This window comes from Sander lucioperca, chromosome 9 (genome assembly GCF_008315115.2).
Source record: "Sander lucioperca isolate FBNREF2018 chromosome 9, SLUC_FBN_1.2, whole genome shotgun sequence".
NCBI classification, from domain to species: domain Eukaryota; kingdom Metazoa; phylum Chordata; class Actinopteri; order Perciformes; family Percidae; genus Sander; species Sander lucioperca.
The window spans coordinates 35,725,847-35,744,613 of record NC_050181.1 but is presented as its reverse complement, the minus strand read 5'-3'; the positions used below and the strand labels follow the sequence as shown (position 1 = coordinate 35,744,613).

The 18,767-nt window shown below is 39.8% G+C and overlaps 1 protein-coding gene across 4 annotated transcripts in view; it reads right to left on the bottom strand.

The window, feature by feature from the left end:
- pik3r2 (phosphoinositide-3-kinase, regulatory subunit 2 (beta)) overlaps positions 1–16,693 on the bottom strand; it is a 33,046-nt gene extending 16,353 nt beyond the window's left edge. Inside the window, exons 1-3 of one of the 4 annotated variants that reach the window (XM_031281049.2) lie at positions 16,430–16,693; positions 7,469–8,374; positions 2,730–2,735 (exon numbers count right to left, since the gene is read on the bottom strand). In XM_031281049.2, coding sequence (XP_031136909.1) covers positions 2,730–2,735; positions 7,469–7,787 — 325 coding nt within the window. In that variant the 5' untranslated portion in view covers positions 7,788–8,374; positions 16,430–16,693. Of the gene's footprint in view, positions 1–2,729; positions 2,736–7,468; positions 8,375–10,063; positions 10,215–16,429 lie in introns of those variants that run through there. The other 3 variants (XM_031281050.2, XM_031281051.2, XM_036004915.1) reach the window with 3 other exon arrangements.
- Positions 16,694–18,767: the final 2,074 nt, after the last annotated feature.

Sequence of the window (18,767 nt, the reverse complement as noted above, 5' to 3'; positions counted from 1 at the left end):
GTTATGACCATCCATTCCTCTGTCACAACATGCTTCAAAGTTACGACTGAGCCCTTGCAACCATGTAAGACATGGGTGATCTCTACACTAATGCTGGATCTGGTTTACAGGCACTACTGAGAAACAATATTAATGCAGAGATTTGCTATAACACTTGTTGTAGTAGACTGATTGAGGCTTATTATGAATTCCAACACTGTTCTTGCCAAGACACGCCCTGCGTAGCATTCAAGCACTAGGATTGGCCAGGCGTCCATGCTCGCGCATTCAGGTCCTATTTTCTTACCAATGGGGCTATCCTGAGCAGACATTTGATCAATGAAGTTTGTGTCGCTATTCCAGCTATTTCAACTGTCCAGCAGAATCCAGTGTGCAAATCTGTTAGTGTTGGCATTGTGTCCTCTTCCATCTATATACATTGAATGCGGTAGTTCTGTAGTAAAAGTGTTTCTTAAGCAGGGCTGTCTACTACTAGGCTACATGTCTTTCCATGTACCTGAATATTGCTGTGTTAATGTTAGATATGAGGCTAACAAATTGTGTTGCATTTGTTGCTTCTGACTGTATAAACAGGCGAATTGTCATCTGTAACTGCATGACGATAAAGCATTGTGTCCAACTGGATTCAGTGTTCAATGACTCTCTGCAGTCTAAAAGTAATGGGGCCAGTGGCGTCAAACAAAGTGTTTGTCAGATTGTTGAACACAGTCTGAAAACCCCAACCCACGCCTTTCCAATGTCGGCGTTAGGGCAGCTGTGCCAAACAATTTTTGTAACTTTACAAAATTGTCAATCTAACATTCATACCCACTTCACGCAGCAATTGGCCAGCTGTGCAGATGTGATAAAGTAGGCAGGATTTGAAGCTCTTTTTTCATTCTTCACACAACTTCTTCAGTCCCTTTTCATATGAGCAAACAAGTGCAACACCAATAATGCCGTTGAGGAGATACAGTAAGTGTGTGCGACCATGCTTTTGTAGTCTAATTTTGTTTATAGTCTATCTCGCATCATCATTATTGTCATGAAAGAATACCCATAGTCAAGTCTGAATGCTTTCATGGAATCATTCTGTAGAAACAAATGGGAATCATGATTTTATTTCACTCCTGCCTACATTAAGCAGCTGCACAAAATGTACTTTACTCTGTTTAGTAAGACAACTTCACGCCTAAATGAGTTCCCATTTATGCATTCATTCATGCTCTGGCACTAAAGAAATGCTCCAGAAAATGAAATTTTCTATAGCTTTGCAAAGTGTGACATGCTAAATTTACTAAACTCCAACAAAATAATACAACAGTCAGAGGAGAAATACAGCCGATTCCTATATTTGCAGTTGGATAGGGTGGCCTTTGCTTACACTGCAGCCCTCGTCTCCCTCCCTTTCCAGCCTCTCCATATCTTTACCATTCACTTCTTCTACTGCCTCAGCCTCTCCACCACCCCCCTCCATGGGTTCTTTGAAAGTGTTTTCCTGGTAAGGCGCAGCGAGCGGAGAGTGAGTTGAGGCCTCTCCTTTCTGAGAACCGGCCCCGCTAACATGGTTTATAGCTGCCCAGAGACAGTATCAGACATGTATGTGAATCAGGGAGGGAGACTGCAAAAAGGAGGGAGGACGAGAGAGAAGGGGGAGAGAGGAAGGGAGTGAGAGAGGGAGCACGAAGGGAGGAGTTTGCAAAAATGCCAAGCAGCTAGCAGGCAGTTAAAGTGAGGCCAGGGAGAGGAGAGAAAAGGAGGGAACAAGAAAAAAAAAAAAACTCTCTGGGTTTGTTGAATTATTTCTGCTGCAAGTTGAGAAACGTTTTGCCTCCATTCCTGGGGAACGAAACAGATTTTTACTTACATTTTGTCTCAAAAAGTGTACTTTCATCTATCACTCCAAGTTGTACTGACGCCATATGTGCACCACAAGGCTAGATAAGTGTTTGTTTAACAGCCAAAATCCATTCTAACAAACTATTTTTCAATTTAGTAACAATACTGTTAATACTCTATTTAAAGCATGACCTGTTTCATGGCTGAAACAACACTAAAAGAAAATAAACAGCTTTAATACAGGGTGATGTGGATTACATTTTTTTATGCACATAGAAATTAAACACGATATGTCCCATAGATCTCAAGAGCTTGCACTCGACAAAGCACTTCTTTGGGTCTCCAAAAATACACCCGGAGAATGTAAAGTCAATCGGATGAACAGTTCTCGAAAACATCAAAGGACAAACATACATAGATACATACAAACATAGATACATACAAACATACATACATACATACATACATACATACAGAAAGACAGACAGACAGACACTCCTTCCATTTTAGTTAGATACAAACTCTACACAAAACACTTGTGTGTAGGTGAGTGCTGCATTAGTAGAACAGAGTCCATTATACTGCAGTCCATCTTGGACAAATATTCACACTAATATGATTTAATTGGCCAACCCAGTATCTTCTTACTATGTCATTTTAGAAAGAAGAAAAGCTGAGCCATTTGCATCTTTTGGCCAACAAGACATCCGCACTTTGCGTTTTGCTGAAAAGCATTGCAACATTTACATGCACTAGAGTAGACGGGTTGTTGTCGACATTCTGCAGTAACCTGATTTCTAAAATGGAAATGAGAAACCTGGTTTCCTTTATCTGTGTGAGGGGATTAAGAAAATAAACAGTTAACAGATACATTTCTGCTAAAAAAAACTTAATCTTTTGGCACTCTGCACACTTAACTGGGTTTTAAATGAGAGTTTTACATGCATGCATTTGCATGACAAAGACTTTAGACTGACACAGTATTGCTGTAGCAGCAGTGTGGGGTGAAGAAAGTTATTATCTAGCTATATCTAGCTGTATACAAATTAAATCCAAATGTCCCACTAAAACTCACACTGGCCTGACAGAACCTCCTGTAATTGTTCAAAAATGATAAAAAATGCTTTCACAGTAGAAACAAACTGGACCACGGTTCAATTTGAAACCAAAACTACTTTATGTCATCGGACCAAGGTTCGGCTGTTTGGTCCGGACTGTGGTCCGCAGGAGGTTTCACACGTGTAATTTTGGTTCGGATCAAAATTAAAAGTCCGAAAGTTCGGACCAAACAAGGTAGGTGTGAGAGGGCCTTTAGGCCTAAATAAAAAAGTCTGAATAAGAGACTAATAATAAGAGAACAATAACATTACTGAATATGAGTAATTTTGCACACACAATAACAGTTAGAAGAGTCCGCTTATCTCTGCTGTATCTTCCATTTGATACTGGGGGGCTAAAATGTCCAAATCTTTATTAGTATTTTTTAGCAACACAATTGAGATCTATAATGTTCTATTTTTCTTCTGGAGATGCTCTGTCTTGGATGGACATAGAGTCCGGTTCTTTTAAGGTACCATTGCATTTGTACCTGTATTCAGCCAAGCTAAAGTACTTAAGAACACATACTGCTCATCCTATAGTTCTTAATATGGTTAATGTATGATATGAGGTAAAATGATATATGAACATATTGGAGACTCTGTCACAATTCAGCCCAGTGTGAGGCAATGTTTCATTACATCAGGCTAGCTGGATGCAGGATTCCAGATATGGGTAAAGAAAGGAATAAGTCAGTAACTGACCTCTTTAAAGAAGGGAGTCTAATGACCTTTGAAGAAATCTCTAAGTTAAGTCCAAGTATCTCCAAGTGATGAACTTTATTTCTCCTATGCAAAACCAATCAGTCGGGACTCATCCTTAAAAGAATCTGCATCTGGCTCTAAAGAAACATCGATAGTTAGACTTGAGACATGGAGGGCAGATTTAAAAGAGGACATTTCATGAAATGATGGAAGAAAAAAAACAGCAAACTCTAATTTGAAACTACTCCAATATAATTGGCTGATGCAGACATACACAACTCCTGTTACATACAACAGTAATATACCTGACCTTTGTTTTAAATGCAATGAGGCTAAAGGAACATTTAGCCTCAGAGTGGCATGGCAAACAAGAATCTCAAGTTTCGTGTTGATAGCATTTACCATGGCCGAGATATGCAAAAGTTTGTGTTTGGTCGCTAGCTACAAAAATGTGTTTGTTCCTTATTTGCGCTTTTTTTAACTGAGCACAATTCTTTCGATAAGTTTTTGTCACGGACAAAACCCTAGGAGGTAGGTTTTGCACATTTCATGATTGTGCGAAAAAGACTCTTCGCGGAAATGGCCGTGGCATATGTAGGGTGATTCAGGTTAATTCAAGGAACGCGTGGATGTAAGGTTTTCAAATGTGCGATGTGTAATGTGGGAGTTATAGGTCTATTCTTGATTATAGCACCACCTAGTGGTCCACATGTGTAATTGTTGGTATGTGAGGTCTATGATGCATTGTAGATCTACCCTGATGAATCCAAACGTGGTTCCAATAGACCACGCCCACTTTGAAGAATCAGTACACCATTGTAGGCGTGGTTTCAGGAGTGGCCCTAGATGGTACCCGCCAAATTTTGTAAAAATCTGATGAGGTGTTCGTGAGAAAAAAACTTTTCGTATTTGTGGCGCCCCCTAGAGAACAATCTTCGCCAAATTTGTTGGCGAGCCTCAGAGGGTCATGCCAAAGAAAAATCTAAAGACCAATCCTGAAAATGGCACAGCCCCACCATGCACGGTTTAGGCGGTTTACAAATGGAAAATAATATTAAATGCGATTACAACAGGGTTCCCAGCACCCCTGGTACTGGGATCTGCGTACTCTTGCATACGCGTGATCCCAGCCCCCTTGGGCTCGGACCCCTAATTAATGCTAAATTGCTTGTAGTCAAGTTTCCTCGAAAATTCAGCTACATGTTAAAGGATGGAGGTTGGGATTAAACCTGTACCTCGGTCAACCTCCCTGATCACCAGGCGCTGGCTCTGGCCCTCGATACCAAATGTTAGAATCCCTGCGAATATTAAATGGGCCACACTAACAATAGCTCTATTCACACAACGTCCAGGGCCTCGGTTCTTTCAGGGGAATGAAGATGATATTTGTAAAATTTGGCTTGACCATTTCTAATCTACAATGCACTTTTGGTGCTAAGCCAAGGTGCCCTTCCTTCAGCCACTACCCTGCCACCCACCCCCCTCTCAGGCTTTCATTTGGCCCTGTCTCTCCATATCACAGACACAAACGCCTGCTGCCCAACTGGTTAGTTTCACGGTCTATCAAACCACATGGATACTGTTGTCCTCCTCACCTGCCTCTACTGGAGAAAGTTAAGGCCTGTGCTAATACATCCCCTTCAATTTCAGTTTTTATTATATTATTATATGATCTCTCATATGATAAGTAAACCTGAGACATTTGTGCTGCAGCTATGATAAGGATGATATTGAAAAAAATTATATATCACTGTCGATATTGCGGCGATATTGTAGGGTTGACTATTGGTGCTTTCACAAAATATTAATAATTTTGATAATTAATCACCAATAAAGTGGATACAATGACTAAGTGGGTAAAGGCAAATAATAAAACAGCTAGTAAGTCTGGTAAGTTCAGAAAATTACATGCAGCCTTTAAAACCAAGAAAAGACAACACTTATGTCGTATCTGGATATTACAATATCCAACATTTAAGACGATATCTAGCCTCATATATCGATATATTGCCCAGCCCTAGCTATGTTATTCCCTGTTTTGAAGGACTTTTCAGAAAAGAAAAAAAAAAAAAAAACAGAATAGAAAGCTGAATTCAAAATAATGAATTTGAATGAGGCTCAGTGTACTGTGTTGTACAAGATGAATAACCGTTTAGCTCAACCAGAGGTAATTCAGAGTTCACAGCCTACGTGCTCAGAGTGGTACTTGGCCCATCTGTCATTAAAAAAACACCAGGGAATTACAGAGAATATAGTTTGACAGTGGAGGAATGTGTTATTGCATATGAAGAATGATATAAAAAACTTGTATTAATCTTTTGGCCCTTTGCACCTTTTCCTCTGGCATGCCATACAAGGAAGCAATAAATTAACCAGCTGAAGCCAAAAGCAAGGGAGTGCTAATGAGGAGAAAATTATGGAAATCTTGTGTGGAAGAATTTTGGTAACAAATCAAAGTTTTATTTGAAGTTAAGCTTGCTAAGGTCAACCACTCCAAGCCAAGTTTATGTTTAAGTTGGACGCTGTCACAGCTGAAAGCAGGCGCTTACCATTATGAATAAATATGACGTGCCTTTTTCCCCAAACTCACAGGAGTAAAGTGAGGTGTGAAAGAACAGAGCAGCTATCTCTGAGTAAAACATGTGATTGCATTCCCTGAAATGTTTAATAACTCTCAATTTGCATAAAATATAAAACACACCTATTAAAACATTTCTTTTTCAAAATGTCAGTAAATAAGTTTAACATGCGAGTGCCAACAAATGCACTCAAATATCTAATATCTGCAACTTGGCCATTGCACAGTTGACAACAGTACTTGCAACCCCTCCTGCCTGTGAATCTTTTACCCATAGTTGAGTAGAGGGTCAATAACAAGTCACAGCAAAGGACAGTCAAGCATTTTTGTGAAGATGCCAGATGCAGTTTGGATGCCAAAGACACAATGTTAATGTTGAATGTAAAGGGGGCCACACAGACGGACAGAATCAATGCCAGACCTGTACAGGAGAGTCCAGTAAGTAGATGGATTAGCCCTTTATTATACAGCAGAGAGTTTGGTTAGCTGTGCTTCCAAAGAGGTAAGGCTTATGACGTGTTTTAAGTAAAGATTAAAGGGTCAGCTCGAGGTCACTGCCAAATGTGAGAGCCCTATCAAAACTCCCAGGGTGGTTGACCAGCTACACACCAACTGCACCAACCAACAGCAAATAGCTGTTTTTAAACCTGTGTTGATGGTCTGGTCCTGTATTCAAAAAAAAAAAAAACTGTAATTGTTTTGATTTAAAAATAAAACTTGACGTAAAAAAAAAAAGAAAAATCACACCTCCCAAGAATAAAGACAGATCCAGAAATATTCATAAAAGCACAACACCTGGTATAAATTAGCTTTCTGCACACCAGGGGCTTACTAACAAAATAAAACTGAACATGTTGGAATAATATATTATGTACCAATTTTCAATTATAATTTTGAAAAGGGCAGAATTTGTTATAAAGAAAAATAAACACCTGCATACAGAAAAAAGGTTTCTTTGAAAAACTCACAATAAGTGCCAGCTTTATAATTTAGATACACCACACTGTAATAACAAAAAGGCTCTGTTGTTAATTTACATACTGAGAAATCAACTAACTTTTTGTCCTGGTCTCTCAGACAAATAGAACTCCAACTTTATGTATGATACTGCAACACTATATTTTAAGGTCACCTTCAATTTTAAAATGATATCGCTCTACGAGCGCATCATCATCCTCTACAATGTATTACATAAACGGCAGTTACCGTGCAGCTACGCTGCTGAGAAAAACCATGTGACAGAGCATCATATATACAAGAAGGTTCTTACCTTGAGACGACTCGGGTCTTGGAGCAGCAGGGAGGGGTCGCTGGGACCTGGGTTGACTCGATGAGAGCGCCATCTTCACGGGGCCCAGATACTCGACAAACGTCCCTGGGAAGTCGCCTCTCTGTTTGGTGCGCTCGTTGTACCCAAGGAGCCAGCCCAGGCGCTCAGGCTGCTCCACGCAGCCCTCCTGGTAGTTCTCCATGGACAGCAGAGAGGCCTTGCTGACTGTCAGAAGGTCCCCAGGCTGCAGATCCAGGTCCTCTTCCTGGTCCTTGGTAAATGCGTAGAGCGCTAGGTATTGAAAACCTTCCATCGCCATTTTGTTAGGGAGGCAAAAATCAAAATGGCCACTGAATAGAGGATTAGATGGTGCAGCCCGAGTCCCACTGCAACAACAGAGGTTCGCCTATACAGAAATCCTCCTCAGAAACCAAAAAGGCTGTTGAGTCACTAAACTCTGGTGTTGGTGTTGGTGTTGGTGTTGGTGCTGGTACGGTGGCTTAGGGGGTCGGGGGGATGAGGGGAGGAGGGGGAGTCACCCAAAGCTTAGAAGCATTTTCAAAAGTCGATAAGGTAGTGTTCTGCTGCTGCTATGTCTGCAGAGGCAGCGGTTTCAGACCTGACCGGTGTTGGTGAACTGGTGCACTTTCCTCAGCTTGATACCCCGGTTGAGCCAGATGATGGAGCAGAGGGAGAGCGTTGGCAACATGCTCTTTCAAGCAGCGAAAACCTGCTGGCTGTGGCTATTGGAGCAGCCTGGTAAAAGATTTTGCCAGTCGACAGCCCTGCGTCGTTGACTCGCCACGGTCAAATCAAGTTGTCTGATTGGAGGAAGAGTGGGAAGGTCTTTAATCCTCTTCGGTTCTCTTAGGCTACCACATGTTCTGGACAAGGATTATGACCGACCTGCAGGACACGAAACACCCAACAAAAAAAAAAAAAAAATGAAGAAAAGGAAAAACTATAACAAAAACCAAAAACTACAATCATGAAAAATACAAATGAATTTCCAATACATCGTCGTTTGTATTCGATAAATACCATAAGTGAAGCAGCACATATCTATGTGAAACAAAGCTTAAAGCGGTGCAAGAAAATGGCGAACTGCGGCAGCTCCATGCACTTGTGCATTCTTCAGTTAGGACAGAGAGATCGGATGATGCTGCTGCGTCATGACCAACAGCAGACTGGGTCTCTGGACAGCCTCCGTTCCCTCCAATCTACATTCACACATTTACAGCCTGGACTGATGCATCACAGTTTCCACAGGAACAAGAAGTTTCACTGTGAAATACACGTCCCTCCAACTTACACAACAACATGTACGATTAGCGCTAAAGAAATTCATGCAAAATGACGAAGAAAATGTTTTCGCAATACGAGCATGCAAAGAAAACTAACCTGCATCACGGTGATAAGGCAAACCAGAATTTTCTGAAACATGCAGACCCCTTTGCAACAGTTCCCTCTCCGTAGGAGAGAAAAAAGGCAGCTCTGTGTTACCTCAGAAATATTTCCGGCTTCATTCTGTCAAAATAGCTAAATCATACTTTGCCAAGTCTATTTAAGATGAGAATACCGAAATGCACAGTCAAAGCCTGGCACAATATCAGAAAATACCACTTAAAAGCAAATGTTTTCAAGCATAATATCACACTACTTTTAGCCAATTGTATCATAGTGTCTATATACAGCAAAAAGGTCATTCATGGACCCATAACACATATTCTTTGATAAAGATGATTGCAAGTGCAAGTAAAAGTGCGCAATTATCACCGTATAACTAACAGCAACATAACACTTTTAAAAGGCTGGGTTTTATCATTATAAAAAGGTTCTAGTAAACCAAATTAATCACATCTATCAGACACACAATTAGAAAAATCCTAATTTAGGGGCCTAGATTATTATATCCAGAGCAAAATATGGAAAAAATAATGTATCCTTTTTGGCCATTTAAAGATTTGAGCGGGGCAACAAAATAAAAATGCTAAAAAGTTAAAATTCAAAATGGCAACTATACTGAGAGCTGAGACAGGGAGCGAGGAAGAGAGAGAGATTAGGGTTTCCAGATTAAGTACATCTGTGGACCAACCAATGGTCTGTTAATTCTCTAGACGGGATGAAGGGATGTCAGTGAGGAGACGGAGCAGGTAGAGAGGGATGGTGAAAGAGACAGGAAGGTGGATGGAGGTTCTGGTCTTGTATGGCAGGAATAAGAAAGTACTTGGGGCAATTTCCCGAAACATCCAAATCCAAATAATCATAGGCCTGGTTCGCGAGGCCCGATGTTGTGCAATCATTTCATTAACATTCCTAAATGGACAATGTTTTGACTGATGCATTGCAGACGCCTAAATAAAATTAGGTGAGAACATAAAACAAAAAATCCACCTAAACCTCCGGTTTGCATCTTTGTAAGCTAAAGTGCATGCTTCCGAACCTTAAGTCTAGATTTTCCTCTCTCCCCACGACATTTTGAAAGCGAATGCACTGTACGTTCACTGCAGACCATCGTGAGTAACAATATCGTCTTTTTGATAAAAGGTTTAAGAGTTATCGTGACAACAGGATGCAGCAGAGTGCAACACTCACCCCACTTTTGGTTCAGAGAGAAGCAGGACAGGCTCAGCGAGACTCTCGGTCCAACATCCTTCGAGCCGAGAAGCAAGAGGTGCCAGGCTAGACACGTGGCACTGGCATACCCAACCACAGCCCGCAATCCTCACACCACCATAACCCCCCCCCCCAACCCTAAACCCACCCTCCCTCCTCTCTCCACCTGCTCTCCAATCCCCCCCCCCCCCAAACACACACAGAGTCCTGCCTCCAACTGGCAACCCCCCCCCCCCGGCCCCCCCATCCTCAGCCAGCGAAAAAGTCCAGTCGTTTTTCCAGTTGCCATGTTTGATTTGTTTGCAGTCAGAGCGCTGCTGCACAAAAGAGGCAAAAACAAGATGAAGACGAAGTAAAAGAAAAAGCAGTGTGCAGGGAACGCTCTTATTCAGAAATCCTTTTTTATTATTTAGTTCCAGAGCAGAAAAAGTCGTACGAGGTGAGAGAAGTGTCATCGCTGTTACAGTCCTGGTCTGATACTGTTGAAGGAGCTCACAGTTCAGGGCAGCAGCAGCAGCTGGCAAGCTCAGCGTCACTGGATCCATCCTTTTTTAAGACTTTTTATTCAGTCAGAGCAGAGAGAGCGACAGAAAGCAGTGGAAAAAACTGAGTGAGACTGAGAGAAGGAGCACTTCGCTATCAGCGAGTCCAAACGGCTGAGGGAGACCACAGGAAAATAATTAATGAATAGGCAGCAAGTAACTCACTGTTGCTAGAGAGAGGGAAAGCTAATCCTGCACTCTGATTGGCTGCAGCTCTGGCCATGTGCTCCCCAGTCACTAGAGAAGCCGGGCAAATCAAGGAAATGTTCTAATATTAGAAAATGTATCTAGGCAGTGATCAAACATCTGACCCAAACAACCCTACCTTTTCCCACACACTTGACTTTTTTCATCTTTGCAACCGTCACGACTGCTTATCTGTGATGAAATGATGCTTTAAATCAAATGCAACTGACACAGGAGGATAATGATGAAAACATAACATGGAAAAACTGAAGGCTGTGTGTGATTGGAGAGAATTGAATGAGTCATGTTGAAGTCGTGCAATGAGATGAAAGGTGATGATGTTTGTTTTGCTGAATGATAAACGTGATGACTATATGCACGAAAAGAAAGAAAAATACATTCTGGCCTTTATAAAAGACAAGCACTGTGAGAAACTATGACAACATTCACTAATATATATATATATATATATATATATATATATATATATATATATATATATATATTTCCACAGTCAGAGTAAGTCATTCTTTTGATTTCATATTTGTTATTTCTTTTACAGACATTTTGTGTAACTGTGGGAGAAAGCGAGTCCTAGATTGAACTCAAAATGGCATCTAGATGTTCCTCTGCTGTCTGCAGACATCAAAGGACTCTTGATGCGTTTAGTCAGCCAGTGGAGCTCTGACCTGTTCATTATACACCAGTATGCATAATGTAAAATGGCAAATAGGCTATTCAGAGCATCACTAACACAGTCAAGTCACACAGGAGCTGTTGACATAGCTTGAAGACCAACAGACCATCTTTGCTTATGTGTTTAATCAATTGTTGGTTTTATTTTGGTTACACTACACTTGCTTTGTTTGTAATAGATATTGATTTGAACTAAAATATTATTTTACTGTTGGTCTTTTAATATTAACATGAAAACTACTAGGTATTTAGTGATTCATTTATACATACAATAACCTGCACTAAGAATTGAAAAAATGAGTCGATAAACGGATTTTTTGATTGGTAAGAAAAAAGAAAAAGAATAATCAATTATTGATGAATTGTTTAATTAGATTTTCCGAGCAAAAATGTCAAACATTGATGGGTCCGGCTTTTCTCTGTTTTATAATAAATAATATTTGGGTTTTGGACTGTTGGTCAGACAGAACAAAACATAAATTAGACATCTGTCTCTATTTTCCAACGTTGTATATGCTTAGTCTGGATCAATGGAAGTACATATTCAGGATAAATCGCGCTGAAACTGGCAAGTTTTGAAGAAAATTTGTATCTTGCAACAAGGCAGTCCTGCATGCTTCTTGATTGATGGTGGAATGATTGTAAAGATTTACTAAGAATATGTTTACAGCATTTTCTCTCTAACTGGGACGTTTTGGGATCGGTTGGTGGGATTGCTGTGGACAAAATACACTCAGTGATACACTGGTGAGAGCAAACTAGGTTTAACCATGTATCCAGCTAATTTAAATAGCTCACGTTACTGTATGGTGTGACCAGTTAACTTCATTTAATACTGTATGAGGCATTTTCTTTAGCAGGGTGCAAATGTTCCACCAAAACAAGTTCCCTCCCGAGACTATTTTGCAGATTCACCGTCGCTGCGTCCGGAGCTCCGGAGTGCCGCCCAAGAAGATTGTGATTGGTTTAAAGAAATGGAAACAACCCAGGCCGTTTTTTCCTCCTATCCCAGAATGTATGTGTGGTGTAGCCAGACCTTACTCCACAGTAGGGCTGGATGATTAATCAAAAAATAATCATAACCGAAATTCAGAGCCTATAACCGACGTCATTTTACAAAGTCGGTTCTTTCGGTCTTTTAATCCTATTAATATTTCCGCGGCCGCCCACTGTGTGTTAATGTACTTTCCCCTTAAAACATATTACGGCCGCCGCGTGTGTAGTCACGTGACTCCGCCCCGTCTAGTCTGTGACCATAGGTGCTTTCCGATCGGATAGTACTTGTACTTTTTAGAGGAAAAGTACACTTCTAAGCAGTTCTAAGAACTACTCTCCCCCAAAATCTTTTTTTCCACATTCCCACTGGCCAAGTGGCCATAGGGACTGGTAGGAGGGGTAAGGGAGTGACGCAAGCACGGCAACGGTCTTTATAGCATCGTCACTAGACCTTAGCGTCACATACAACAACAACAAATGATGCTAATACTTGTGCACTTTTCCTATATTAAATGCACGTCCATTCTCGTAGTAATTCACGTAATGTTTTGCTCAACACAGACGGGGCTTTATTATACTCGGAACAGACCCCGTCTCCGCCTGCAGCGCTGTGGACGTGTGTGTGTGTGTGTGTGTGTGTGTGTGTGTGTGTGTGTGTGTACTTTTTTATAAGACGTTTTTATTTCATTGTAAAATCTACTGTTGTAGATTTCAGTTCAGTTGTTTGAAATATTTAACGATTAATCATGACAGTAACTGGTAAGTAAATTAACTTTGAAAGTAAAAGTTTGTTGCAGCCCTACACACACACACACGTATATATATATATATATATATATATATATAAATAATGTATACTATACTACATGTTAGAAGTGAGAGATATTGATAAAATCTTTTGACACATTGTATGTGATGTTATGAGATATTGATCATGTTATTGTACATTAATTAACTCAGTTATCTGTAATGGATGAATTATATACACTGTTTCTTACCTCAAGCTTTGTGTCATTTCTGTACCGACTTGCCGTATATAGGCTACCGATAACTATATATCCGAAACAAGCTTATATTAGCCGATATATTGGCCTGGACAACTTATCGGTCTAACTCTATATATTAAATATGAAATTAGCTAAATAAAAACACTGCTCAATATATGTAGGCCTATGTAATTCATTTCTCCTGTCAATCTATCACCCAGCTATCAGCTACCACTGCAGATGAACAAGTTTCTCTGAAAACCTGAGGGTGTTGTACATCTTCTTTTCACTTTTCACCCTACCGCATCAATCATTATCATCATTTGGGACTTTTTTTTGAGTTACAGGTTAGGTGAATCCATCATTTTGACTATTTCTTTGAAAGTTTAAAAGGGAAACAAATGCCTTTGCAATTCCAGTCCAAATGTCAGCAGCAGTTCACCCCACGGTTGGGATTATTTTTCAAAAAGAGCTCATGGGTTATTGAGTTTAAGAATAGCTTGTACATTTTTTTTTTTATAAAAAAAAAGGATGAAAGTGATTGCTGTATGCCTCAGGGACACAGTTTATGTATTTCATGCATCAAGAAAAGAAATAATGCCGTTTTCTGCTGTCCTTAAGTGACTTTCACCAAGGCAACTACATGCATTGTATAAAACATATACGTGGACAACCAGTTATTGCTTTAAAGTGTATGTATGCATAGGCCCTGCTGGCGAGGAGCTGACTAAAGAGCCACCACGCATGCAGCCTGGCCTCGGGCCATCTGTCCACATGGAACTGAAAAATCTACTGCGCCACAGGCAGCGAGGACAGGCCAACAACACAGGAGCTTGTGAGGACTACTTTCGCAGCATAAAATGGGGGCTTAGGCATTTTATGATTTAAGTTATGTTCACCTGAATTCTATCTGTCCTTAACAACGCTGAAAAGCTCCCTTCGCTAAGTAGAAACATCTGCTACAAAGATTATGTAGCACTGAAACGGCACTGTTCTGAAAAGTCAACTATACCACGAGGCTATACAGTTAAAGAGGACTCACTGTATTTATCAGAAGATGTAAGATGCAGGCAATTCAGCGCCTCAGCTAATTTCAAAATGCTACCCTAAGTCCATGCAACCACAGTTATATTTTAACATTTTGACTGCAACAAAGATATCAAATCTGATAAACCTGCAAAATCGGCACCAGTTGAAAATACCACAACAAACTTTTTGCTGTGTAGTTAGCGTGTAATTGGTTAATATGCCTCATACTTTACACATAAACCTGCATTTCAACCAATCTGTTACTACTGTGAAACACAGAGAGATTAATAAAGAACAGCTTTTACTTGGTTGGTGATGAAGTAATTCAAATTAAGTGGCACCTACATCAAATTAATGTAACTTGCCAATTGATGCATTCCTCTGGCTTCCAGTCTACCACTTGACACTCTGATACAATAAAAATGTTTTATGATGGAAATATTATTCCTGGATCATGGGCGAAGGCAGAGGGGGGAAAAAAAGTCAATAAGTCAGTGACATGTTCCCAACTCCTGTCAGCACTTCACAGCAATTGGTCACATCCAAGTGGAGGTTTCCAAAAAGTGTATTACAAGTGAATAACTACATTTGTACCCAGGAGCCCAAATAGGCTCATTTATCTCCCGGAAAAAGTTAAGGAAATCATACTTTTGTTATTTATCAGATGTTTGGTTTTTCTTGGATACAAATCCCAGCTGAGCATCTGCAGCATTTCTAGTAGAGCCACATCTAAACTGTCCTTAAAGTTGTATTCTGCTGCTATTTCCATCAAAAAACAGTTATACTGGGTCCCCCCAGCTGAAGGACATATAACAAAAATAACCACAGCTGTACTGCGTCTGGTGGAACTTTTTATTCAGCCTCTCTGAGAAGTGACACTTGGCATTTTGGGAAAGCTCCACTGCTTTTGGAAGTAGTTTTAACATAAGCCCTGGCTGCAAGTCATTCTGAGCATTTTAAGACATTTAGAAGAAGAATGAAGGCTTCCCCACAAGTCATGCTTCACATTGATAAAGCAGTATAATGGAGGATTGACATTTGGTTGCATTATGCTGGATTCAGTAATTACGGGAGAGAAAGATGGGGTCTCCAACACAGTTGAGTGGCTTGTCTTATTATGCAAGTGGCACAATTTACATTAACTCCTTGATGCATGCTAAATCCCCAAACCAGGGATGTAACACACACACACATCATGGCAGGCCTTCAGCTGTGTTGGGCCTCCATACTGCACGGCCTTTTATAGTCTGCAGTCAATGTAGTGTAAAGGCATTATAGTGTCACGTATAGGCTACTACCAATGTTATACACACAGTACACACTGTAATTTTGGCTTATATGTTGTGTTTAAGACAGTAGCCTAAAATTTTTTTCAATTTTAGCAACCTCCAAACCTAAAAAAATACAATTGAATTTTAGCATTTAGCTAAGAAAAAAAAAACATCAACTCAGAACTCGGGGGTTTAAATTGTGCATAAATGGACAACTTTAAGAGATACTAGCCGGTTTAAAAGTCCTCTTTCCTTATTCTCAGGACATATTAAGAATGAACGACAAACATAAAAACAACAAAATAATTCAACTGTAAAGCAACTTCGGAAAATAAATGTTAATGTTTCAGTAACTTCACAGGCTCAGCGTTCGAAACACGTCAACTGTCGACAAGCGCGAGCACCGAGCAACATGCTGCACGAGTAAATGTTAACGTTCACGTTACACTTTAGCTCAACTTGTACGTTACGGCGCAAACAAATAAAAATAAACACGGAACAAATCTTGAGTTGAAACTTTTAAACTAGGGCACAAGTCAACAGCATGAAGCTGCGTGCGCAAAGCACACTTGCAGCGCTTCCACCATTTTCCAGCACAGTGGCTGTACTGGAAATGTGCAATAACTTGGAAAAACTCACCCGCGGATATTTCTCGACTCTTCACTTTTGGCTGCTGCGCTTTAAACACTTCAAAGTAGCAGACAAGAGTCCGTGTGGTGTCTTCTCTGCGGACGATAGCTTCTTGGTGTGCAATACATTTCTAGCAAACCTTCTGTTCACTTATGGCTTCGCCTTCTTTCTTTCTTTCTCTCGCTCTTTCTTTCTTTTCCCGTTCATGACTCCCTGCTCCCCTACACAGCCATTTTCCAGCTCAGCACGGCGCAGGGAAGGGGAGTGCGTGGGAACTAATATAAAGAGCGCGGAAAGCGACGAACTCGAGCGGAAAAGTCCGAACGATTAGTGAGGGGTCACCAAATAGCCTCGGCCCATAATGGAAATTTGAACCTGACAATCTTACACTGCAAGGCTGCTTTTTCCCCCAACCGACCGTATCCTTTAAGACCTCTTTTATTGCAAAGAATCCTGTTCATATAAAACAGACTACATGCTAAATCCGTGTCTGATCCCATGTTGAGTTACATTAGGAACATGTTCTTATGTTCAGTTCCAGTCCCTTTTTACCATTAATATCTTACCTTTCTCTAAGCTTAAATATTATTTCAGCTCATCTACTTCTTCATACATTTCTAACACTGCGATTTAATATTGGAAAACAGTAAAAGGGACAACTGAAAATGACAAAACTTGGATATTATGTGTGTATTTTAGTCAGTGAGTCAAACATTTATCATACCTAGTAATCGTTATTGTATTATTTATATGTGTTCAGTGTATAGAGTGCCATACTTGCATCAACTGTTGTATGAGGGACAAATGACAAATACAAACGCGTTGTTGTCCTGGACTTTGTAGTCCCTTTGCAATGCATTTATTTCAAGCACTGTTAAGACAATAAAAAAAAAAACGTTACACCAGTCTGCATCAGATACCCACATAGGTAGGAATTTTACAAAGGCCAGTTTGTCATTTGGGGACAAAGGGGTCAAATGGAGAGCAACAACATTAAACACACAAACGCATTAAAAGTGTTGGAATTATGGAGGATGACAGTTGAGCACCCATGTGAAAACATGAAGCTTATCACACACACACTGGCAAAAAGAGAGATGAGAAGAGTCGCTTCATTTCGATATGTGATGCCGAACCGCTGGTACTGACTGCTGCTGAGATCACAAGTATAACATGATGATACAACTTTTTTTTTTATGATACTATGGTTGGGGGTACAAAATGAAAAAAAATCTATGCCTAAGAACATACCAAGATGTATATTGCATCAGAAATACAGCGATAAATCCTACACAGACACACAGTTTTCCCCAAAGTACAACAAACAAACTTCTAGTTTCCTTTATGAACCCTGGCTATCTAGAACCACAGTTCAAGGCTTAGTATGTGCTAAACATCCATTATAAATTCCCACATTAACCCTCCTGTTGTCCTCGGGTCAAATTTGACCCATTTACTTATATTTTATTATATTTTATAGCATTTGAAAAAAAAAAAATTGATAGAAGGTTGGGAAAAAAAGTGACAAAAATGCTTCAAAAACGTGGGAAGAAAACAAGAAAAACTTTTTTAAAAAATCAACAGAGACATCAGAAAAAGTGACAAACTTGGAAAAAAGGGACAAAAATTTAAAATAGAGTTGGGGAAAAAAATTAAGAAAAAGCTTCAAAAACTTGAAAAAAAAAAAAAAAAAACGTAAAAAAATAAATAAAAAATAAAACTAAAATCGACAAAGACATCGGAAAAAGTGACAAAAAAAACTTGGGGGAAAAAAAAAACCCTTCAAAACGTCAAAAAAGACGGCCAAAAAATATTGAAAACATTTTTTGACCCAGAATGACAAAAAGCTGCGTGGTCGACGGGAAGACAACATGAGGGTTAACAGTTCCCTCAACTCTGCAAAATATAAATGTGTGCCTTTATAAAACTTAACACTGGGCAAAAGCTTCTTCTGTGTAACAAAATAATCTGAAATAAGACCGGGAGAATTTTTTGGTTACTGATCCAAACAGTTCCTGACCAAAAACAATACTGAGAACAAAAATACAAAATAAAGAATACAAGCAGTAGCTGAAATCCAAATTTCATGTGTTCACATCTCAACAAAAATTGAATTTTAAAGCTCAAATCAGTGAATTAGCATCATATTTAAAAAACCAAGGCTTGTTGGATAAGATTAATAACTTCCAAGAGCTAAAAAAAAAAAAAAAAAAAAAAAAAAAAGGTTAAATTGTGGGAATACAATATTGGGTTGTGAAGCATGCACAATCCTTTGAGGCTGATCGCAACATGAGATTAAGACCCTGCCACATATAAGTGACGTTATAGAATGTATCCGAGTCCATCT